The sequence below is a fragment of the Lipotes vexillifer genome, unplaced genomic scaffold (genome assembly GCF_000442215.2).
Source record: "Lipotes vexillifer unplaced genomic scaffold, Lipotes_vexillifer_v1.1 scaffold496, whole genome shotgun sequence".
NCBI lineage: Eukaryota > Metazoa > Chordata > Mammalia > Artiodactyla > Lipotidae > Lipotes > Lipotes vexillifer.
Genome location: NW_006786690.1, coordinates 9,919,531 through 9,939,740, shown reverse-complemented (window position 1 = coordinate 9,939,740; position 20,210 = coordinate 9,919,531). Strand labels below are relative to the sequence as shown.

Here is a 20,210-nt window from a genome sequence, read left to right as displayed (position 1 = left end):
AAAGAATCAAATTCACGAATGAAGACATTGGTATATTCTGTCGCCAAGGGCACGCAGAGATGCCCTCTGAGGGTTGTATGACTCCCAACCGGAGGCTCCTGAGAAAAAATAAAGCTGATTGCCAGAGCCGTCTGTCCCTCATCTCAGCACCCAGGGTGTTACCTTGCCACCTCAGCAAGGCCACATTCGCCGGCCCTGAGTGAGCTCTTGGGGGCCCTCTGGTGGTCATGTGGGCCTTGCAGGCCGGGGGCCTGGTTTCCCACGCCTCCTCATGTCCCCCTTCCTGGCAGGGGGTTATGAAAGCAGGTTCCCACCAGGTCTTATGATGCTTGTCGTCATGTGTAAGCACGACCCTGTGGCCCAGTTTCCCTCACTCCAGCAGCCTCAGCCTCCTCCTTGGCTGAGCCAGGGTTGACAAAGCGGGGTCCCCATGTGTGGTTCCTTGGAGAGTCCACAGAGCCTTAAGCATCCTCCACGGGGACCCTCCTGGCTGCTGGCAGCAGGTTGACCAGCTGTCTGTGTATTTTGGGGGTAGGGGCCCTCTCCAAAGTCCTTCTAGAGCTCCCCCCGCCAGGGCCTGAGGACATGCCGTCCCCAGCAGAGACCAGGCCAAGTTCCTCCAGGGTGAATCCACCACTTTAATGTCTTCAGAGAACCTTCAGGGAGATGGGAGGAGAGAGCAAGGAGCGGGGAGCAGGGCACCAGGGAGCAGACCCAGAGAGTGAGGGACAGACAGACACTCCAGAGACAGAATCCTCGTGAAGAGCACTAAGGAGCAGATGTTAGGTACCCCGAGAGGCTACCCCGCCTCTGGTGGGGGGCAGAAGCACAGAGGGGAGGGGCGAGGAACCGAGCCCTGGGGTCCAGGCGGGTCTCCCAGGCCGTTCCGCGGTTGTCTGCCTGGGAACCTGGCTGTTGGCCCCTCTGGGTGGCCTGCCTGGTGTCTGCTGAGAGTCCTTGAGCTCGCCCATGGCAGAAACTGCAGGGGAAGGTGCCCGCCTGAGCCAAGTAAAGAGGGATTACGGCTCCCACTGCGGGGGGCAGGTCCACAGAGGCACGGAATGGTCCCCAAGGAATGCTGGCCCCCATCCCTGCCGCACCCAGCCCGTGCCTGCCCTGAGGGGTCAAGAGATGCCCAGCCAGACCCTGGTGTCCTGATACACCTGGGCTGCCCACCAGGCAAGGTCACGGCGTGAGCAGCCTCCGGCCCCCGCCTCAGTTATAGAACACCTCGTCCTCCTCCGAGAGGGAGCCACTGTCCACCGACGGGAAGGAGCCCTGCAGGCGGGCCCCACCCTCGGGCCCCGGGGCCCCCAGTAGCCGCTGCCAGTGCTGCTGTTCGGGGCTGGGGGGCTGCGGGCCAGAGGCGATGGTGGGGGGCTCGTCAGGTGAGGGCCATCCATCGGGGGAGAAGAAGGCCAGAAGACTGTCATCCTGCGAGGGGACACTCAGAAGACTGTCCTGAAGGTAGATGCTCTCCAGGTCTGGAAAAGCAGCAGGGGTGTGGGGGTGAGGAAAGGAGTCCAGAAGACCTGGCTCCGCACCCTCTCTGGGAGCGTGAGGCAGGGAGAGGGGCAGAAGACCTGCCTCCAAATCTGGCTTTGCCACTGCCAAGCTGTGTGACCTTGGTCATGTCACTGAATCTCTCTGAGCCCCAGTTTCTCCCTGGGGGCGTGACAGGGTGGTGGTGGCAGTGGCAGTGAGCAGAATAGTTAAGAGCAGGCTCTGGAGCCAGAGCCCTCAAATCCTTCTGCGCTCTGAGAAGTGGGACAGCCAGCGCTCTTCCCAGGCCTCCACTCCCTTCTCTGCCCTCACTGTCGCAGGGAGGAGCAGATGAGATGGTGGGTGCAGGCGCCACCCAGGACCCAGGCTCCCTGAAGCTCTCGGTAGTAACCCGGGGTCCTAGAAAGGTGGCTGACTGTGCTTGGTGTTAAGGCTCAGATCCTGGCTCTGATGCCTGTAGCTGTGTAATCTGAGGTGAGTTTCTTAATGCCTCGGTTATCTATCCTCATGTTATCTATCTGTCTGTCTATCATCTATCTTTCTCTCCTTTATGCTCGTGGCACTCCTCGGGCAATGGGCAGGGCAAGGATCACCAGTCCCATTTTTCAGATGAAGAAAAACTAAGGCTGAGGGACACAGGGGCTTGTCTGAGGTCACAGGGCAGAGCGGGCATGCAGCCCCAGCTCTGCCGCACCCAGCCCGCCCTGGCGCCCGCCGGGCTGTACCCTGTAGCTGGATGACGTCCCGGGGGCTGTTCTCTGGGGGCAGCTCGTCGTTGTCCAGCGAGGACCAGGCACTCAGTGTGGCCTCCGTGATGGCAAACTGCTCGGCAACCCCTGTGGGGGACGGACCCGGCTCAGCAGGGGCACGGGCAGAGGATGTGTGGGGCATCCGGTGCCAGGTCAGGCTGGCACCAGACACTGCCTCTTGGGGCTGCCCATCCATGCCCAGGCATGCTGATCAGCATGTGCCCACCAATGCCCCCTCCACCCCACGGCATTATTCTTGCCTGCCCAGACGATGCCCAGGTGGTGACCCTGGGTCCCCTAAGGACTACAGCCCCGGCCAGTCCCCGTCCCCAAGCTCGCCCTCCGCCCTCTGACCTGCGGCAAAGCGGGCCTCACGCAGCTCATCTGGGAGGCAGCAGTAATGCTCGTCCTCGGCTGTGGACAGCTCCCAGGCTGAGCGCTGGGCACTCCAGCCCTTCCACTCGATGAGGTGGGCCACTCGACCACGTGCCATGGCCGTGGGCTTTGTGATGTGGTCCTTGATGCTCTGCACCACTCCTGGGGCAATTGAGGGCAGCTGAGTGATGGCTCTGACCCAAGGCCCAGCTCAGGGCCCCACCCCAAATACCCCAGGCCCCACAGTACCTCAGGGCAATCCAATGGCCTGTACCGCACATCCATTCAGCGCCCGGTCCTCTCCCAGTGCCCTGCGTCCGCGAAGCCCCACACCCACAGAGCCTGTGCCTGTCCAGTTCCTCCCTTCAGGACAATGCCTCGTGCCCGCTGCCCGCCTGCCCCACGCCCTCCCACACAGCCTGAGGCCCTGTCACGTAGATGCTCCCCACACATCTGCAGGCCCCATGCCCCCCGCCGTGTCCTGCTTCCAATCAATGCTCCTGCCCACCGGGTGCTTCTCTAGACCTGTCGCACCCTTCATTCCCTTTGTGACCAAGTTTAGACCCTTCTGCTCAAGGAGATTCACTCAAGGATCCATTCAAGATCCACCCAGCCCTCCCTGTATCCATTAGTTAACAAGTTCCGAGAGAGCAGCCCCTGTGCCTAGGACACTGCCCGCTCTGCCGAGGGTGAGACCTGTAGCAGGCAGGGAAGGCTTCCTGGAAGAGGCAGACTGGAGTCCAGCTTGGAAGGCAGCTTGAGCTGGATAAACAGAGGCAAGACTGGAGGCTCTTCCAGAGATGAGAAGAGGATGAAGGCATTGAAGAGTCTGGCATGGTTCCAGGACCACTGGGGACAAGACATGGGGCAACACCAGAAGCAGGGAAGCAGGAGAGGCTGGGAAGCCCAAAAGGGGCCAGACCGGGGGCTCAGTGAGCCAGACTGAGGGCACCACTGTTCTTCTTAGAGCAATGGGGAGCCACAGCAGGGTAATGAGCAAGAGAGTGACAAGCCAGATCTGTCGTTTAGGAAGAACATCCTCATTGGAGGATTAGGGGCCAAGGGTGGAGACAGGGGGACATTAGGGGCCATTGAAGGGATCCAGCAAGAGACAGGACAGGGCTGGGCAGATGGGGAGGAGGGCCTGGAGGGGTTCTTGTGAGTAGACCAGTCGGATGTGGAAGATGATAGATAGAAGGTTGTCAAGAATGATTCGGCATCTCCTTTAACCCAGGCTGAGAACTCAGATCTGGGAGTCACTGGTCCCAGAAGCCATGACGTGAGAAGCAGCAATATTTAAGAAAGAAGGGCATTCATGAAGGAAACTGAGACATAAAACTCTGGGGAAATGGGAAAGATGGAGGTGGAAAGAAGGGGGAGACCCCCCCCGCACAGGTTGGGGAGTGCTGGCAACCAGAGAAGGTTTCTGGAGGCGGTGGTTCAGTGGCCCCCAGAGGCACAGGTGAGGTGGAGGGAAGGGGTTTCAGGTGGAGGGAACGACAGGGGCAAGTGTGCGGGGGCAGCAGGGGCCTTCTGGGGAGCTGTGAGGGATGTAAAGAAATGGGAGCCTGAGGATCAAGGAGCAAAGCCGCGAGCAGAGGCTGGCTGACTGAGAAGAGCCGGTGCTGTGGTCAACGTGGGGCAGATGCCGTGCTGGTCCAGCGTGCCCACCACCTGCTGCCGGCTCACACCTGTGCCCTTCTTGGGAGCCTTGCCCTTAGCTGATGGGAGCTGCCTCACCCAGAGGTGCTCGGAAGGTGGCAGCCAGTGATGGACCGATGGAGGAGTAGTATGAAACCAGCCACCTTGGGACTTCCCTGGTGGCGCAGTGGTTAAGAATCCGTCTGCCAATGCAGGAGACACGGGTTCTAGCCCTGGTCCAGGAAGATCCCACATGCCACAGAGCAACTAAGCCCGTGCGCCACATCTACTGAGCCTGCGCTCTAGAGCCCGTGAGCCACAACTACTGAGCCCGCGTGCCACAACTACTGAAGCCCGCGCGCCTAGAGCCCGCGCTCCACAAAGAAGAGTAGCCCCCACTCACGCAACTAGAGAAAGCCCGTGCACAGCAGTGAAGACCCAACGCAGCCAAAACAAACAAATAAATACATTTATAAAAAAAAAAAAACCCAGCCACCTCGCCTCAAAGTGCCATGAATTCTGTGGTGCAAGTCATGCTCCTGTGCTCCCCATGGGATCAGGCTGAGAAAGACAAGACTTTCTGCAACAACTTTCTGCAACTACACCTCTGCTGAGCTCCCTCCCTTGCCCTGTCCTGCTGCCCTTGCTCCATACAGGTTTCCTTGGAGAATAACCTCTCAGGAAATCACTAGCACAATTCCCCTCTTGGGCTCTGCTTCTAGGGAATCTGACCCAAGTTGGCACAAGGGCAGGTTTCATGTGCTGCAGAGAAGCAGGGAGACCACAGCTGGCAGACACCTGGAAAATTGGGGCCATCCCCTCAGAACTTGTGGAGAACCCAACAATTTAACCCATGGTGGGGTCAGGCGGCGGGGCGGGGTGGGGGGCGGGGGAGGCGTCAGGAGCCCTAAGTCCTGCAGAGCTCAGCACAGACGGAACCTGGCATTTAGAAAATGCTGAATCCAGCAGGGCTGCAGTCCTTCCAGCTGCAATTCAGCTTTGACCTTCCCGCCGCCAGAGCCTGGGGGTTGCTGTGCGAACTTCCAAGACAGGAGAGGGCAGCTGGAGCTTACCCACGAGGGACGAGGTGGCCAGGGCTGCCACGTTGTAGTTGCTGGAGCAGGATCTGGAGTCGGACAAGTAGCCGTTGGTGGACTGGAAGCACCTCTGGAGAAAGGTGGGGGGAGTGAGCAGGGTGGGGCAGACCTGCAAGATGATTTTCCCCCACCCCTCCCATCCCCATTACGCACCCTCCCCACGTCCTCTGGCCATCTTGCCACCCCCCCACAGGACCATCCCCAGCCCTGTTTCCATCAGGCCCCCCTCCCCCAGGGCTGGCAGCCCTGTGTGTCCAGGCTGGGCCCAGCAGAGGGAGGGGCAATGGTGTCAGCTGGGGCTGGCTAGACTGGGGGATGGGCAAGTGCACTGACCTGCCAAGGATCCCAACAGAAATCCATCTGTTTGTCCTAAAACAAGAGGAGAAAGAGGAACAGGCAGGGTCTGGCCCACTGTGCCAGCAGATGGCGCGAATCCTGGAGCCCTGGCTGGTGGTGTGGGTCAGCCTTCTGGTCGCCCCTGAGGTCGGGGTCTGCCTATTCATGGGTCATGCCCTGGTGTCCCCTGGCATGCAGAGAGAGGAGCGGGGGGGTGCAACGATGGCTCTGCCAGGAGACGCAGTGGGTTAGGGGATAGATCAGACCTGGGCTGGCCTTTGACTCTGCCACTTCCACCTGGGTATCCTTGGACTAGTGACTTAACATCTCAGAACATCAGCTTCATCCTCTGTAAAATGGTAACAATGCCATTTATCTCACAGCTTGTGCTGAAGCGTAAATGACATAACGTAGGCAAAGTGCCTAGCACAACGCTTAGCATGTGGTATGTGCTCAAAAAAAAAAAAAAAATCAACTGGTAGGTTCAAGCCACAACCTCTGGGGCAAAGATGGAAATTATGCACGGGATTTGAGGCCCTAGCAAGATCGTCCTGATCTACCTGGACTGAGAATTCCATTCCTTTACTCTCCAGCTGGCAGTGCAGGCTGCTAAGGAGTCTGTGGGCTGGTAACAGAACATCTAATCTGCAAGGCTGAGTTAATTTGGTTGGGAAGTCCTTCAGCGTGGGACTCTCTTTTCTAAATAGGTCTGGTTCAGTCCCTGGATGCCCAGCCCCAACCCTGAGGGGTCGGTCCTGATCCCACAGGAAGCGGCCAAGCTCCGCAGGGACAGAGGAGGCTGAAATGGTTTCTGCTCCCTGTGGGGAGCTGTAGGGCACAGCCCAGGAACCAGGGCATACATGGGGGTGAAGATGGGCATGAAGCGTGACCAGTTACCTTGCCAGTGACATGGTCTGGAGCCACGATGGGTGGGCGGCTGGAGGGCAAGTCTGGGTTCAGGGGGGCCGTGCCCTGGGGCATGGGGCAGTCCTTGTGGGTACTTGTGAGCAAATCTGGGAAAAAGAAAGACAAGGAACTTAGAAAAGCCCAGAGCTCTCTTGCTCACGAAGCTTGCTCAAGCCAGTCCTGAGAGATGGGCGTTACTTTATCATTACATCATTGCGTAGAAAACAGACTCAAGCTCACAGCAGGTGAGGAGTGCAGTCAGATCCCCCCAGTGGGGTTTACTTGCGCATCTGCTTGTTACTCCATTTGCACTAATTCAGCAATTTTTTGACCTCACGGAGACGTCCAATCCACTTACTCGACCTTCCACTAACTCCTCATGCCCTCACTTCCCTCCTGGCCCAGCTAAGACTTACTGGCGTATCCTACAAGATCTCCTTTGCAGATACCCTGGACTCTCTTAACCGTGTTTAGTCTAACCCTCTGCCTGCTTCGTGCCTGGACCCTTCGAGCTGCACGTCGCTGGGGAAAGTCACGGGCGTCATGTTAAACCGGTGCCTGCCGGCCTCACACAGGCCGCTATCCAAGGATCCTTCTAGGTTTCTCTGATTCCTGCTAGTTTGCGTCCTGCGAGGTTGAGTACCTCATCCTCTTTCCTTCCTGAACTCCCAACACTGACACCCCTGCTGCTCCCCGGACCTTGCTGCTGGCTTCTCTCCAGCCCTCAGTGCAACCCGGGAACCATCAGAAGGCATCACCCCACTCTCTCCACCTCAAATCATTGCCCTGCCCGCATGCCACATCTTCTGCTTTCTCTCTTGTGACAAAGGAATACTGTCCTCCCTCGGTCCAAGACCAGTCCCTCCCCCTGGGGTCTGGGCTCCGCCTCTGCCCTCCCTCCAGGGCGGGCTTCTGAGCTCTTTCTCGTGTTGCCCGTGTTCCCTCCCCACCAAGTCAGCCCATCAGCGTGGCACGGGCTGCAATGCCTCTCGGCCCAGGGACTCTTGCCAGCATCCCCTCTCCTCTCTTCTGCCTCATGGAGTCCCCTCACCTCTGCGACAGCCCCAGCCCCCCCTCTTCCCCCCTTTAAAGACCTTCTCCCAGCCCCTGCTTCCCTCTACTCCGTGCTCACTGCTCTGTCCCCTTCGTGGCCAGACTTGTGTCCGACCTCTTCTTACCATCTTTTCCCATTTTCTCCTCCGCCTGCCCCAACCAGCCTTTCATGAGACAGCCCTTGGCAAGTGGCCAGAATCCTGCACGGCGGGCGGGGGTGGGGCAAGTTCAGCGGCCCCCATCTTCGGTGGCCGTCCAGGAGGCACAAGCCAGGCACAAGCGTGTCGCCCATCCCTCCTACCCTCTCCAGCCACTTCCCGGCTTCCCTCCCACCTCCATGGCTCTCTTCATCCTCCCTCACTGCTCACCCCCTGAGCCCGCCCCACTGCTCCATCCCGGGCCCCTTGCCTCCCTTCTCTCTCTCCCAAGAGATCTCACCCATATGTGGCTGACACCCACATTTACACCTCCAGCCCCGACTCTTCGCTTGAGCTCTTGAATGCGTTTCCAGCTCCCTACGTGGATGCCCAACAGGCATCTCAAGCAAACCCCGGGCAAAATGGAACTTGCAAACCTGAGTCCATCTTCCTTTACTTCCCCAATTTTAGAAAATGATGCAATGGTCCGCCCAGCTGTACCAACAAAAAAATCCAGGAGCTTTCTCGGAGTCCTGCTTTCCCCACCTCTCCCCACCAACCCCATCCAATCAACCAGCAAGTCCCACTGGCTCTCTCTGAGCTCCATTCCAGATTCACCCTTCTCCATACCCACCGCTGCTCCCCTGGTGGGACCCATCACCTTCTCTCACCGACAGTCACCTGCTTCCCCTCCTGGCCCTGCCATCCACTCTCCACCCAGCAGCGCAGGGACATCGCATTCCAGGTCAGACTGTCTTCACCTGCCCTGGCTTCCTTGCATCGCACTTTAGGAGAAGAGCCAGCCCTACACGTCAGCTCGCCCACTCCTGACCTCAGTCCTCTGCCCGCCCCCTCGCTCACTGTTTCGGCCACTCTGGCCTCCAGATCTTCCTGAACCTCATCATCCAGGACTCAGTTCAAGAGAGACCTTCCCTGGCCACGCTGTTCAATGTGGCCCTCCCTGTCCCCGTGCCAGCCACCAGTCATCACCCTCTGATATTTCTGTTTATTTAAGAGTCCAACCACTCTCCCCACAACGAATGTGAGCACCTTGAGCACGGAGACCATGGCAGCCCTGCTCAGCGCTCTGCGTCCAGAGTGTAGAACCCCGCCTGCACTTAGTAGGTGCTCTGTAAACATCTGTGGAGATGATTTCCACCTTTATTACAGCATTTAGCACAGGATGTCTGGTAAAATTATTTATGTGTGTGGTGGGGGGGGGGGCAGGGATCGGCCTGCCCCTGATGCATCCCCAGGGCCTACCACACTGTAGGTTCACAGTCATTGCTGAGGGAATGAACACCTTGACCTGAGCAGCTGGAATTGCTGGACTGAATCCTTGGGCCAAATTGAAGAGGACTCCTCCATCCCCCCCAGGATGACAGAGAACACCCTTATCATTCATTTGATTAATGCATTTAGTTACTCTTCCATTCACTGAAAAGTATTAGCTGAGCACCTACTATGCGCCTCACGCTGTTCTGAGTACTGGGGACACAATGGTGAAGAAGACAGAGATGGTTTCTGCTCTCATGGAGCTGACGTTCTAGCGAGGGAGAGAGACTATTAACCGAAAACTCACAAATGAGTAAGACCCATTAGGAAACAATAATAGCTATAAAGAAAAAAATTACAGCGTAAGTAGGAGGGGCTGGAGAGGGCTTCTCAGAGCTGAGGCCTGAGTATCAGGAAAAGCCCAGTTATGTGAAGATCTGGGGGATGATCGTTCATTCATTCATTCATGCATTCATTCATCCATCCATCCATCCATCCATGCAGCTATTCATTCCTTCACCCGCTGAGCACCCATCTACTGGACGTCTACAATGTGCAAGCACCTGGGGGCGAGGTAGGATTAACTCCATCCCTGCCCTCGGGGAGCTCACAGTTTGATGCAGGAACACCTCCCCCACAGAGCCCCTCATTCAAACACAAGGCTGGGCCAGGGGAACAGCAGTACCAGAGGACCGCTCTGCTTTCTACATTGTCCTTTCTCAGTGTGATGGCAGAGTCCTCACCTTGACCTAGAGAGGAAGGAATCTGTGGCTCAACCTGACAGGTGAGGAAGCTGAGGCACAGATGGGGAAGCCACTAGCCCCAGGCACAGTCAGTCACCGGCAGTCAGGACCTGAGTCCTGTGGGTCTGACGCCGAGGTTCACTCTCTTCCGAAGCACAAAGAGTTTTGATGAGCTCAGGGTGGGGATTGGGGGCTGCGCAGGAGAGCTGATGGCAGGGAGCTGGCCAGGAGGTAGGCGGTCCAGGAGGGCATGGGGATGGTGGTGCGGGAAGACGGTGGGGACGGAGCGGGTGGGCGGGGCTTGCACAAAGCCATGGGGTCTGGAAGGAGTCTGCCAGGAGCAGCAGCGTCTGGGCTGCCACAGGGAGGGGGGCCCTCTGCGGGACACTGGTCCCAGCCTGCAGCCCATCCAGCCCTGGGCGCTGGCTCCCACCACCCCTTTCTGGCTTGGGCCAGCGCGGGCTGAGGCGGAGGAGCTGATGGCATGGAAGCCGACAGGGCTTCCTGGAGGAAGCTGAGGCCAGGGAGGGTCTGAGGCTGGAGATGAGAGACGTCGGGCAACCCCAGAGACGGGGCTGGGGGCGCCACTGGTGGATGGAGTAGAGTGGGCTGAACTGGAGACTCGGGGTAACAGGGAGGGAAGAACTGGGTGGCAGGGGATGGTGTGGCTGCTGCACCCAATCCCCCAGATCCCGGTGGATCTGTTTCTCCTGTTTCTGTGCACCCACAGTCCCCTCCCGTCCCCTCCCCACGTACGTTGCTTCCAACAGGCAGCACCTGAGGCTCTTTCTAGGCGGGCACGCGGGCAACTGGGCTGAAACTGGGAAGTGATGCTGCTTCCACCGGAGCGGCCCTTAGCCTGTGACTGGAGGGGCAGGACCCCAGCTCCTCTGTTTTGGCTGGGAAAACACTGAGCTTCACTTTCATCCCAGAGTTCCCTGTGGGATTAGGCAGAAACCACCCCCCCACCAGGACGACAGACACCCTTTCCTGGCTGCATCTCCTCTGCCTCACTCTCTCCACTCCTGTACTGGTTTCCTCTGTAAGATTTCCTTCACGTTCCAGCTGTACCCACATCCCCGTTTCAGGGTCTGCTCCTGAGGAACTGCTCCTAAGACAGCTGGGTGAGGCTTTGGTGCCAGATTGCCTGGTTCAAATCCTAGGTCTGCCCTTTATTACCATGGGACCTTGAACAAGTGACTTTGCCTCTCCAAGCCTCTGTTTCCACATCTGTAAAATGGGCAGCTGAGGGAGACTGCTCCTGTTCCTCAGGAATTGTCTACCAGGATCCAAACTGAGAACCAAGACGCTTTGAGGGCCCCACTTTTGAAGAAAGTCGCTGTCAGGGGGTGGAGGCGGGATGCGGGTAGCAGACGCTCTCTTCAAAGTGGCTGAAACCGGCTCTGCTACCCCAGCCATCAACCCCCTTCTGACTCTGACTACCTATTTCTCCCCACAGGCTAAATGAAGGGCTCCCAGAGACTCACCTGCAGAAATCTGGGAAGCCTGCAAAGGGGAACATTGTGTTGTCAAGGGTCAAGTAGACACTGCGGAAGGGGCCAGGTTTGAGCCTTGCTCCACCCAAGGCTCCATTTTTGCTCCATTTTTGAGCAGTCCCCTAAGACGGCTGCTTGCAGGCAAGAGGACTCCAGCCCCACGAGGCTGCAGGGTGGATCACTTTAGGGGGAAAAGGGAATTGGGCAGGGAATGCAAGAGGTCAAACCAGGTCAGATCTCCCACGACATGGGCTCTATAGTGGGGAGCCCCTCCCCACCGCTGCCATGGCTCCCCAGAGAATTCACACGTGCTAACCCGAGAGACCCTGGCCCCCCTCCCACCTCATGTCCCTCCTCTCCTCCTCTCTCACTCCAACACACTCCTGCCTCAGGGCCTTTGCACTGGCCGTTTGTTCCTTTTCTCCATCTGGGACTCTCCTGCCACCTACAGGTTCACTCCCTCCCTCCATTCATGTCTCTGCTCAAATGATACAACCTCAGTGGGGCCTCCCCCAACCATCTTATTTAATATGACACCCGACTCTTTCTATCCCCTCACCCTGTTTTACACTCATCACTCCACAATGTGTGTGTCTGTTTCCTTGTTCATGGTTTCTCACTGGAACATGAGCTCTGTGAGGACTGGGACCTGGTGTTATTTACTACGTTAGTCCCAGCACCTGCCTAGGGCCTGGCACATAGTAGGTGCTCATTAAACATTTGTTGTAAGAATGAAGGAATGAATATTTGCATGCCTACAACACAGAGGCTTCATCACTGAGCCAGCGGTAGCCAAGGGAGACCACTAGAGCTCCAGACAAATACAAATGTCTAGGCCATTTTTTCTCAAGTTCCTCATGCCAGACCTCACCATGTCAGAGAAGAAAGGGACCCAGAGAGGAGAGGGAGGGCTGCAGAGTAAAGAGCAGCCAGCCATGGCCGACAGGGAGAAGGAGAGGGTCAGATGGGATGCGAGATGAAAGTTGTCATCCAAACTGGGTGGACTGGACTTAGTGTCCAGAAGAGGCTAGAGAGTTCTGGAATCTGCCTGAAGGCTGTTACGGGCGGGCAGGCCAGGGAGGTTCAAGTGAGACTGTCTGGAGAGGGGACCGGAGAAAAGGAAAGTGGAGCCAGGTTAAGCCCCCACCCGCTGAATCCACAGCTCAGTGACCCGGGCGCTAAGAGCAGCGAGGGCAGCGTGGCATCATGGGGGCTAAGCCGTGCACCCCATAGTGTCCAATACATCTTGCTCTTTATGCCCAGTCCTGGCTGTGTGACCCTGACAGAGTCCTGCCCCGCTCTGGGCATCAGAGTTTCCATGTGTACAAAGGCAACGTTCCAGGTCCCTCAAAGGTGGTGTTCCAGGTCCCTCAAAGGTGGTGTTCAAACCAGGGGCGCATCCTTTAGTGGGTCAAGCAAGCAATTTACTAGGTCATATTTTAAAAGAATGAAGTAGAATTGAGTAGAATAGAAAATATCAGAACCCACTGCAGAGACAGGCTGAGTCTTATTTCACGAAGCCTCTGTTTAAACTGCACAGACACACAAGTGTGCGCATGTGTGTGTACTGCATTACAGACACACGTGTGTACTGCATTACAGACACACAGGTGTGTGCATGTGTGTGTACTGCATTACGATGCAAAATAATTTATTCTTATGGGTCCAGTCAAAAAAATTTGAAAGTCGCACTCTTAAGGTGCCAGCATGCACAAGCTGGGGCCTCCAAGGTGCAGACAGGGTGATGCTGGCTACAGACTACCCCTGGGAACTCTGAAGGGTGAGGGAATATCTCCAGGCCCCTGCCCATTGCCCGAAGCTGTTTTAAAACTCTGCAACCACAGGCCAGGGAGCAAGGGGAGCTGGCAGGTGATGTCGAAGGCCTGGAGGGACGTGACTTGAACAAAGTTATCTGTTGACGTGGTGGCGGACGTGGGCTCCTGGCTCCCAGCCCCCTCCCCAGCTTTCCTGCCCCCCACCTCAGCTGGGGTGCAGGCACCTCTGCCAAAGCTGCCTTCTCCCCTGAGGACTTTGGCCCTGTGATGTCACAGGCTGGTTGCTATGGAGACGTCAGGTAATGAACCAGCCCAGGGTGAAATCACAGGCTGCTTTTCGCTCAGCTGGGACCGGCAGCCACGTCACCACCGGCAACTGGAAAAACACAGCTTTCACGTGGGGTGGGGGCTGGGGGATAGCCTGAGGAGACCCCTAGCCTCTGCTCCTGTGGGCACCTTCCTCTCCCCAGGGAGCTGTGGGGATACCACCTCCCCCCATTTCCCAGTCCACACCCTACTCCCCCAAACTCAAGGTCTGAGGCTCCTTTTCAGACTGCCCCCCTCCCCCACCTGCCCTGGCCACAGAACTGACGGGCCTCTGGTTGCCACGGCAGCCTGGACGGGGCCACCCTGATCCTTCAAGGAGAGGGGTGTCATCTAGATGTCCCCTCCATCCCTCTGCCTTCAACCAGAGCTTCCCTGCGAACCAAGGATGCTTCCTGCCTTCCCATGCCAGCTCCTCAATCTGCTAGCCACCCGAGCAGATCCTCCTGATGTTTCACCTAAAGCCCCCTGGCTGCAAACGCTCCCACACTGGTTTTCTCTGCTCGTTCCTTGGGTGCGTCTGCAACATTACCACCCAGATTCTTCTCACCTCCTTCCCGGTCGTCCAGCCCCTTGAGCTGTTCCTTGGTGCCTATGTCCCAGCCCATTTGTCGTCGTGGCTGCCACCTCCCCCGAAGTGTCTCCCAGGGCTCCACACCCCAGGAGGACACAGTGGTTCCAGGCTTAAACTTGCTCCTTCTCAGCAGCCCAGAGAGGGTCGACCTCCTCTTGAAAGTACACAGTAAACTGAGCAGCAGTCGAAGCCCCTCATGATGACCCTCCCTGGACAGTCACGGGCCTCCCCACTAAGCTTCTTGGGACCCCTGCGGCCAAGTGCACGATGCAGTCCTCCAGCCATCCGCACCCTAGGTGTGTGCTGCGCAGCTGTGACATGCCAGGTTCCTGCCTTGCACCGAAGACAGCACAGCGGGCAAGGCCTTCCTTGCACAGTCCCTGCCCTGGGTTTAAATCCCAGCTTTTCACTGTCAGCTCCAGGGCTGTGGGCCTGTGACGCGGCCCCTGGGAGCCTCAGGGTTCTCATCTGTGAAATGAGAATACTGGCGGGTGGCCGTGAGGATGAAGCACCTACCACAGCAAGCACTCCATAAAAGACAGCGGCTCTGTCCCCCTTCTCCTCCCAGACCTCACATCCTCTTTCTGGACCCTGGGACAGATCTCAGGCACCACTCCTCTGGTCCTTCTCCAGGGCTGGAGCTTGCCCTGGGGGACTCTGCAGAGGGAGGCCACCAAGGGTGAGTCCTTGTGAGTCACTGCCATGGCCGCAGTCCGTCCCTCTGAACTTGGCAGTGGCCTGGCCTTTAGGGGAAAAAGTGCCCCCCACCCCCCAGGACACTGATTTACAGGTCACCAGGTCCACGTCCACAGCAGTAGCTCCATAAGTGAGTTGGTACAACTCAGAGCTGCCCAAAGGGGTCCCTTTCCATGTTCTCTTCAGGACTTTCCACACATCCTAGCTCCTTTTTACTTCCTCTGCCATCCTGTGGCCCAACTTCTTTGAACACCCTGATCTAGCCTCACCTCCTCCAGGCAGCCTGCCCAGATTGTCTTCAGATGTATTAGGCTATTACCTTACCAGCAGCCCTAATGGGCATAGTCTGGCACACAGTGATTTGCTTGCACTGGCACACAGTGATTTGCTTGCACTGGCACACAGTGATTTGCTTGCACTGTTTATTGAACACCTACTATGTGTCAGGTACTATCCTAGGCCTTTCGATCCATTATCTCTGATTCAATCTTAATAACAACCCAGCAAAGTAGGTACTGTTATGCCCATTTTATATATGGGGAAACTGAGGCTCAGAGAGGTTAAATCACCTCTGCAAGGTCACCTGGCAGAAATGAGGTTCAAATCTAGGCCAGTCTGAAACGCCAAAGCTTGTGCTCCAACCACTGACCAGCACTGATCTCCTGAGAGGGTCCTCAGCCTGTTTTTCCACCTGTGTGTCCTGCCTCCCCCACCAGACAACTCCAAGGGCAAGGTTGTGTCTCCCTCCTCAGACTGTGAGCTTCTAAACGGCAAGGCCGGTGGGGGCAGGGGATGAATTGGGAGATTGGGATTGACATATATACACTATTGATGCTATGTATAAAATAGATAACTAATGAGAACATACTGCATAGACAGAGAACTCTACTCAGTGCTCTGTGGTGACCTAAATGGGAAGGAAATCCAAAAAAGAGGGGATATATGTATATGTATACCTGATTCACTTTGCTGTACAGCAGAAACTAACACAACAGTGTAAAGCAACTATACTCCAATAAAAATTTTTTTAAAAAGGGGGGGGCAAGGCCCCATCTACCCCTTCCTCAGTCTCTCCACCGTGCCCAGGGGGACTCTGCTCACAGGCTCTGCTAGGGCCAAGGTGAGACGGGCCTTAGGGGGCTGGGAATGGAGGGGGTCACAGTCAGTGGGCCTGTGTACTGGGGGTGGTTCTGGTCGGCTCCTTTAGAGCTTGTGCCTCCTCCCAGACATAATCAGATGCCTGGCATTCCAGAAGGAACTCCTCAGTCTCCAGTTTCTGCTCTCACCACCCGCCAGTGCCCGGTGCACTAGACCCCGGCCGGGTGGGGGGTGGGGGCAAGAGGCTGATGGGTTGGCCTGGAGGAGTGGGCTGGGACAGAAAGGGGCAGGCAGAGAGGCTCCGGAGCCAGGGGCATGGGATGGGCACTGAGAGACCCGGAGCTGGACAGAGGCAGGTAGACAGAGATTGCTGTGTACAGATTGTCACCATCGGTGGTAGCAAAGCCCAAACCGAATGCTAACACTGGAGTTATTCCAGAGGGCTGAATTCCTTGAGCATTGGCCACACGCTCGGTACCTCCCTCCATGTGGGGACATGAGAAAGCGAAGGGCAGGTGTTCCGTGCTCAGGCTCTGGGATCACACAGTCCTGGATTCAAATCCTGCCTCTCTGTGTTCTGGCTGTGTGACCTCAGGTAAGACCCTTCCCATCTCTGAGCCCTACATCCCCCCTCCAGGGCTGAATGAGGACTAACGAGGTCAGGCGAGTGATACCTCAGGCAGCGCAGGATAAGCACCCAACAAATGGTAGCTTAAAAATAGATAATGAACACAAAATAGCCTCTAGAAACAGCTTTGTTGCCTTAATCTGGTCCCAATCACTTTCTCCCATGTTCTCAGCACCTCAAATGCTTGTTTCTTTTCCCATGAGGCAGGACGGTGCTCGAAGCCTCTGTAGCTTGCCCTTTCCCAGCCAAGAGGGTCTGGATTAGCTGTCTACACAGAAGGGTAATAATAAAAATTAAAAATTAAAAGTGACAGCTAACACAGTATTTACTACATGCCAGGAACTGGTCTGAGTGCTTTATGTGAATTAAGTCATTTAATCCCCTCCCAGTAACCCTAAGATGTCAATACCAGTATTATTCCCATTTTACAGATGAGAACACTGAGATACATATACAAGGTTAAGTAACTTGCTGAGGTCACAGAGCTAGTGCATGGCGGAGCAGGGATGTGAACCCAGGTTGGCCGGCTCCAGAGTCCGCACTCTTTTTTTTAAATTAATTAATTTACTTTTGGCTGCGTTGGGTCTTTGTTGCTGCATGCAGGCTTTCTCTAGTTGCGGTGAGCGGGGGCTACTCTTCGTTGCGGTGCATGGGCTCTAGGCGTGCAGGATTCAGTAGCTGTGGTGCATGGGCTTAGTTGCTCCGTCACATGTGGGATCTTCCCGGACCAGGGCTCAACCCGTGTCCCCTGCATTGGCAGGCGGATTCTTAACCACTGTGCCACCAGGGAAGTCCCAGAGTCTGCACTCTTACCCTCCCAGGCCTGGCTCGCAGAAGCTAACTGCTGCCCAGTGCTGGGATGGGGTGGCTCTCCCAGGTGTGGCTTGCACCTGGGGTTTGGCTGGGGTGGCCCCAGTTGCACGTGGGCTCTGGACTTGGTATGGGCATCAGCAGGGGGTCAGCAATTCCTGGCCTGGCTGCAGGTTGAGCACTTGACACAGGGAAGTGCTTCAAGTAACAGGGCTGTTGTTAGCCACTGGTGCAGGTGTGGAGACTCAGAGGCTCGTGGGGGCTCCAGCTGGCAACTGGAGAGGAGTAGGATGGTCCGGCCCTGGGTCCGAGAGCTGGCTGTGTGGTGCAGAGGACAAGGGCCCAGGCTCCAGAGTCAGCGTGACTGGGTTCAAGTCCTGCTTCTGCTCTTTCTTTCTTTCCTTCTCTCTCCTTCCCTCCCTCCCTCCCTTCCTTTGTTCTTTCAAAATATTTATTTATTTATTTTTGGCTGCATCGGGTCTTAGTTGCGGCACTTAGTTGCGGCACGCGGGATCTTTCACTGTGGCATGCGGGCTTCTCTCTAGTTGTGGCGCGAGGGCTTAGTTGCCCCGCAGCATGTGGGATCTTACTTCCCTGACCAGGGATCGAACCCGTATCCCCTGCATTGGAAGGCGGATTTTTAACCACTGGACCACCAGGGAAGCCCTGCTCTTTCTTAGCTATGCAGCCTCGGGCTCTGCTCAGTTTCCCTGTTTGTAAAATTGGGGACTGTGATAGTATAAGACCCCAAGTTAGCTAGCTGCGCCTTGAATGTTCCCACCAGTACTTGGTAAGCCGTAAGCACTCTGGGAGCATTAGTGATGACTAGAGGGGTGGGTGGCCTCCACTTAGTGGTTTGGTCACCCAGAACCCGGAGTACTGGGACGATGGCTGTCCTCTGCTGAAGTGGTCTCATACCTTCTTTACGAGCATCCGACTCGCCTGCGCGAGTGTTGAGACTGGAAGTAGGCCGATCCCTCAGGAGGGGGACAAGGTCAGAATACACAACGAGGAGCCCAAGCCACTGAAGGAAGGGTGGAGAAGACCCATCTCAGGCCAGTGTGACCTCAGACAGGCAGGGCAGAGGGTTCCAGCACCAGGTATGGGGTAGCAGCCAGAGGACCTGGGCCCCAGCCCCAATCCTGGCACCACCTGACAGCCTGACCTTGGTCTGCAGGTCACGGGCAAGTCCACCTGGGGCTGGGCCTCCAGCACCTGGCACATGATGGCCAAATGATGGGGGAGGGACACAGTCAACAAGGAAACACCAGATCCCCGACACCTGGAGCCTGCCCAGAGCCTTTGAGGTTTCTGGAGACACACTGAGAGCCTGTGGGTTCTGAAGAACACTAAATACTCTTCACTCTTAATACTACCTTCCCCTCTGGCCAGGCTGTAGGCCTCAGAGCACATGCTGTGCCGGGCTCACTACCTCTGGGTGCCCAGCGTGTACACAGTGCCTGGCACACAGTAGGTGTCATGCTAACGTCAGCTTAATGAATAAATAAGTGAATGAACCTCACACAGCCTAAGCCCCACCCGTGATCCCAGCCCTGACACCCTCCTGAGACATCCTGAGCCACTTATCCGAATGTCCCACACGGACTTGTGGGCAGAGCCCCATAGAGGCCAGAGGATGGGGGGAGGGGTTGCGCTCCTTCCCCAACATCTCCCAGGACAAGGTCCCCTCCAGAGCCTGCCCAGCCCCTCCCCAAGGCCTGGTCATCCCTCCACACCTGAGTAAGCTACTGGGGGTGATGGGTGAGGTGGCAGCCCCCCAAGGCCATGGTTGGGGGTCAGTGGATTTGGCTTCAGCCTGCAGAGCTGGAGCCAAGGCCTCAGTCACCCCCTCACCTCACCCCCCCGCAACCGGTCCCGCTGTGGGGTGAAGTTACCAGGGTGGGAGAATGACCCAGCCAGCCTCTTGTACAATGTTGCTCAGCAGCCTGTCAGAAAACTGATGGTGGGGAGGGCTCCACAGACCCATCTGCCCATCCCCCCTGCTCTGTGTAGAAGTCCCTGCCACCCCCAAACCTCCCCCACCCAGGGAAGCTCTCTCCGGCTCCCTGGGGACCACCTTGGGGAGAGCCAGGGAGCTCAGGTACAGAAGGAGAGCGGGAGAGGGCCCAGTCAAAGGCCCAGGGGTTACTGAGAACATCAGCTTGAGTCTCAGTCCCTTCCTGTCCCCTGACCGAGGATGGGGGTGGGGCTAAGGAGTTAGGGATGAGGGTGGGGGAAGGGGAACCTCCTTTATAACCTGTTCATCTCCATTAACCCCTTGCTGCCAATGCGGTTCAGGGACTCTGAAGACAGGGGCATGGGGTAAGGGGACAGAGTGGGGACACTGAACTACTGAGGCCTGTGTCTTGGGGGGTGTGGGAAGGGGGGTCTGCTTGCTCTCCTGGTGCCCCGCAGTGACCCCAGAGAAGCCAGGAGCAAGCAGAAGCCTCCGTCCCTTCCGAGGCACACGGCAGGGGGTGTGTGGCTGGCTGCTGGAAAGGAAGCGACCCTGCTTCTGCCCCCTGGTGGGGTGTGGGTCTAAGCGGGGCTGGGGATGCGGTGACCTCCCCACTCTCTCTCTCCGCGCTGCTCCCCCCCCCCCCAGCGCCCTGTCCCCCCGCGGGGCACCGTGTCCCCTGGGGCTCGGCGGGGGTGGGGTGCGGCCGGCCGGGAAGGGCGGGTCGTCCCCGCTACCCCCACCGAGGTTCTTTGCAGCGGCCGAGGGGACGTGCGCGCGTCCCCGGCGCGGGGCCCCGGGCGCCCGACCTCCTTCCCTTACGGTCCGCGGCCCCCTCACCTCGCGACACGCAGGAGCCCATCACGGGGCCGCGGGGCCGGGCCGCTGCGCCTTGGGTGCGCCGGGCCGCCGGGCGCTCATGTCTCCTCGGGCTCGGGGCTCACGCGCGGCGCTGGCGCAGCGGAAGCGCGGACGAGCGGAGAAGGGGCCGGGGCTCCGGTCGCCTCAGCCGCCGCTCCCGCCGGGTCGTCCCCGCC

General features: G+C 57.5%; 1 protein-coding gene across 1 annotated transcript; it reads right to left on the bottom strand.

Moving 5' to 3' along the window:
• Positions 1-1,215: 1,215 nt before the first annotated feature.
• On the bottom strand, positions 1,216-20,209 carry FAM131C (family with sequence similarity 131 member C). The gene is made up of 7 exons (XM_007459274.1): positions 20,014-20,209; positions 6,599-6,714; positions 5,699-5,734; positions 5,342-5,435; positions 2,607-2,789; positions 2,229-2,339; positions 1,216-1,484 (listed from the first exon to the last, which is right to left on the bottom strand). The coding sequence occupies exons 1-7, from the start codon at positions 20,033-20,035 to the stop codon at positions 1,216-1,218; spliced, it is 831 nt and encodes a 276-aa protein (XP_007459336.1). The 5' UTR covers positions 20,036-20,209.
• Between the last annotated feature and the right edge of the window lies 1 nt (position 20,210).

What these genes read in the sequence shown, in the direction of transcription:
- FAM131C (XM_007459274.1), bottom strand. Translation starts at nt 20,035, where the DNA reads ATGGGCTCCTGCGTGTCGCGAG. An exon ending in CAGACCATGTCACTGGCAAG is followed by an intron (nt 5,735 to 6,598) that starts GTAACTGGTCAC and finishes CTCTTGTTTTAG; the next exon opens with GACAAACAGATGGATTTCTG. An exon ending in TGAGGCCCGCTTTGCCGCAG is followed by an intron (nt 2,340 to 2,606) that starts GTCAGAGGGCGG and finishes CGTCCCCCACAG; the next exon opens with GGGTTGCCGAGCAGTTTGCC.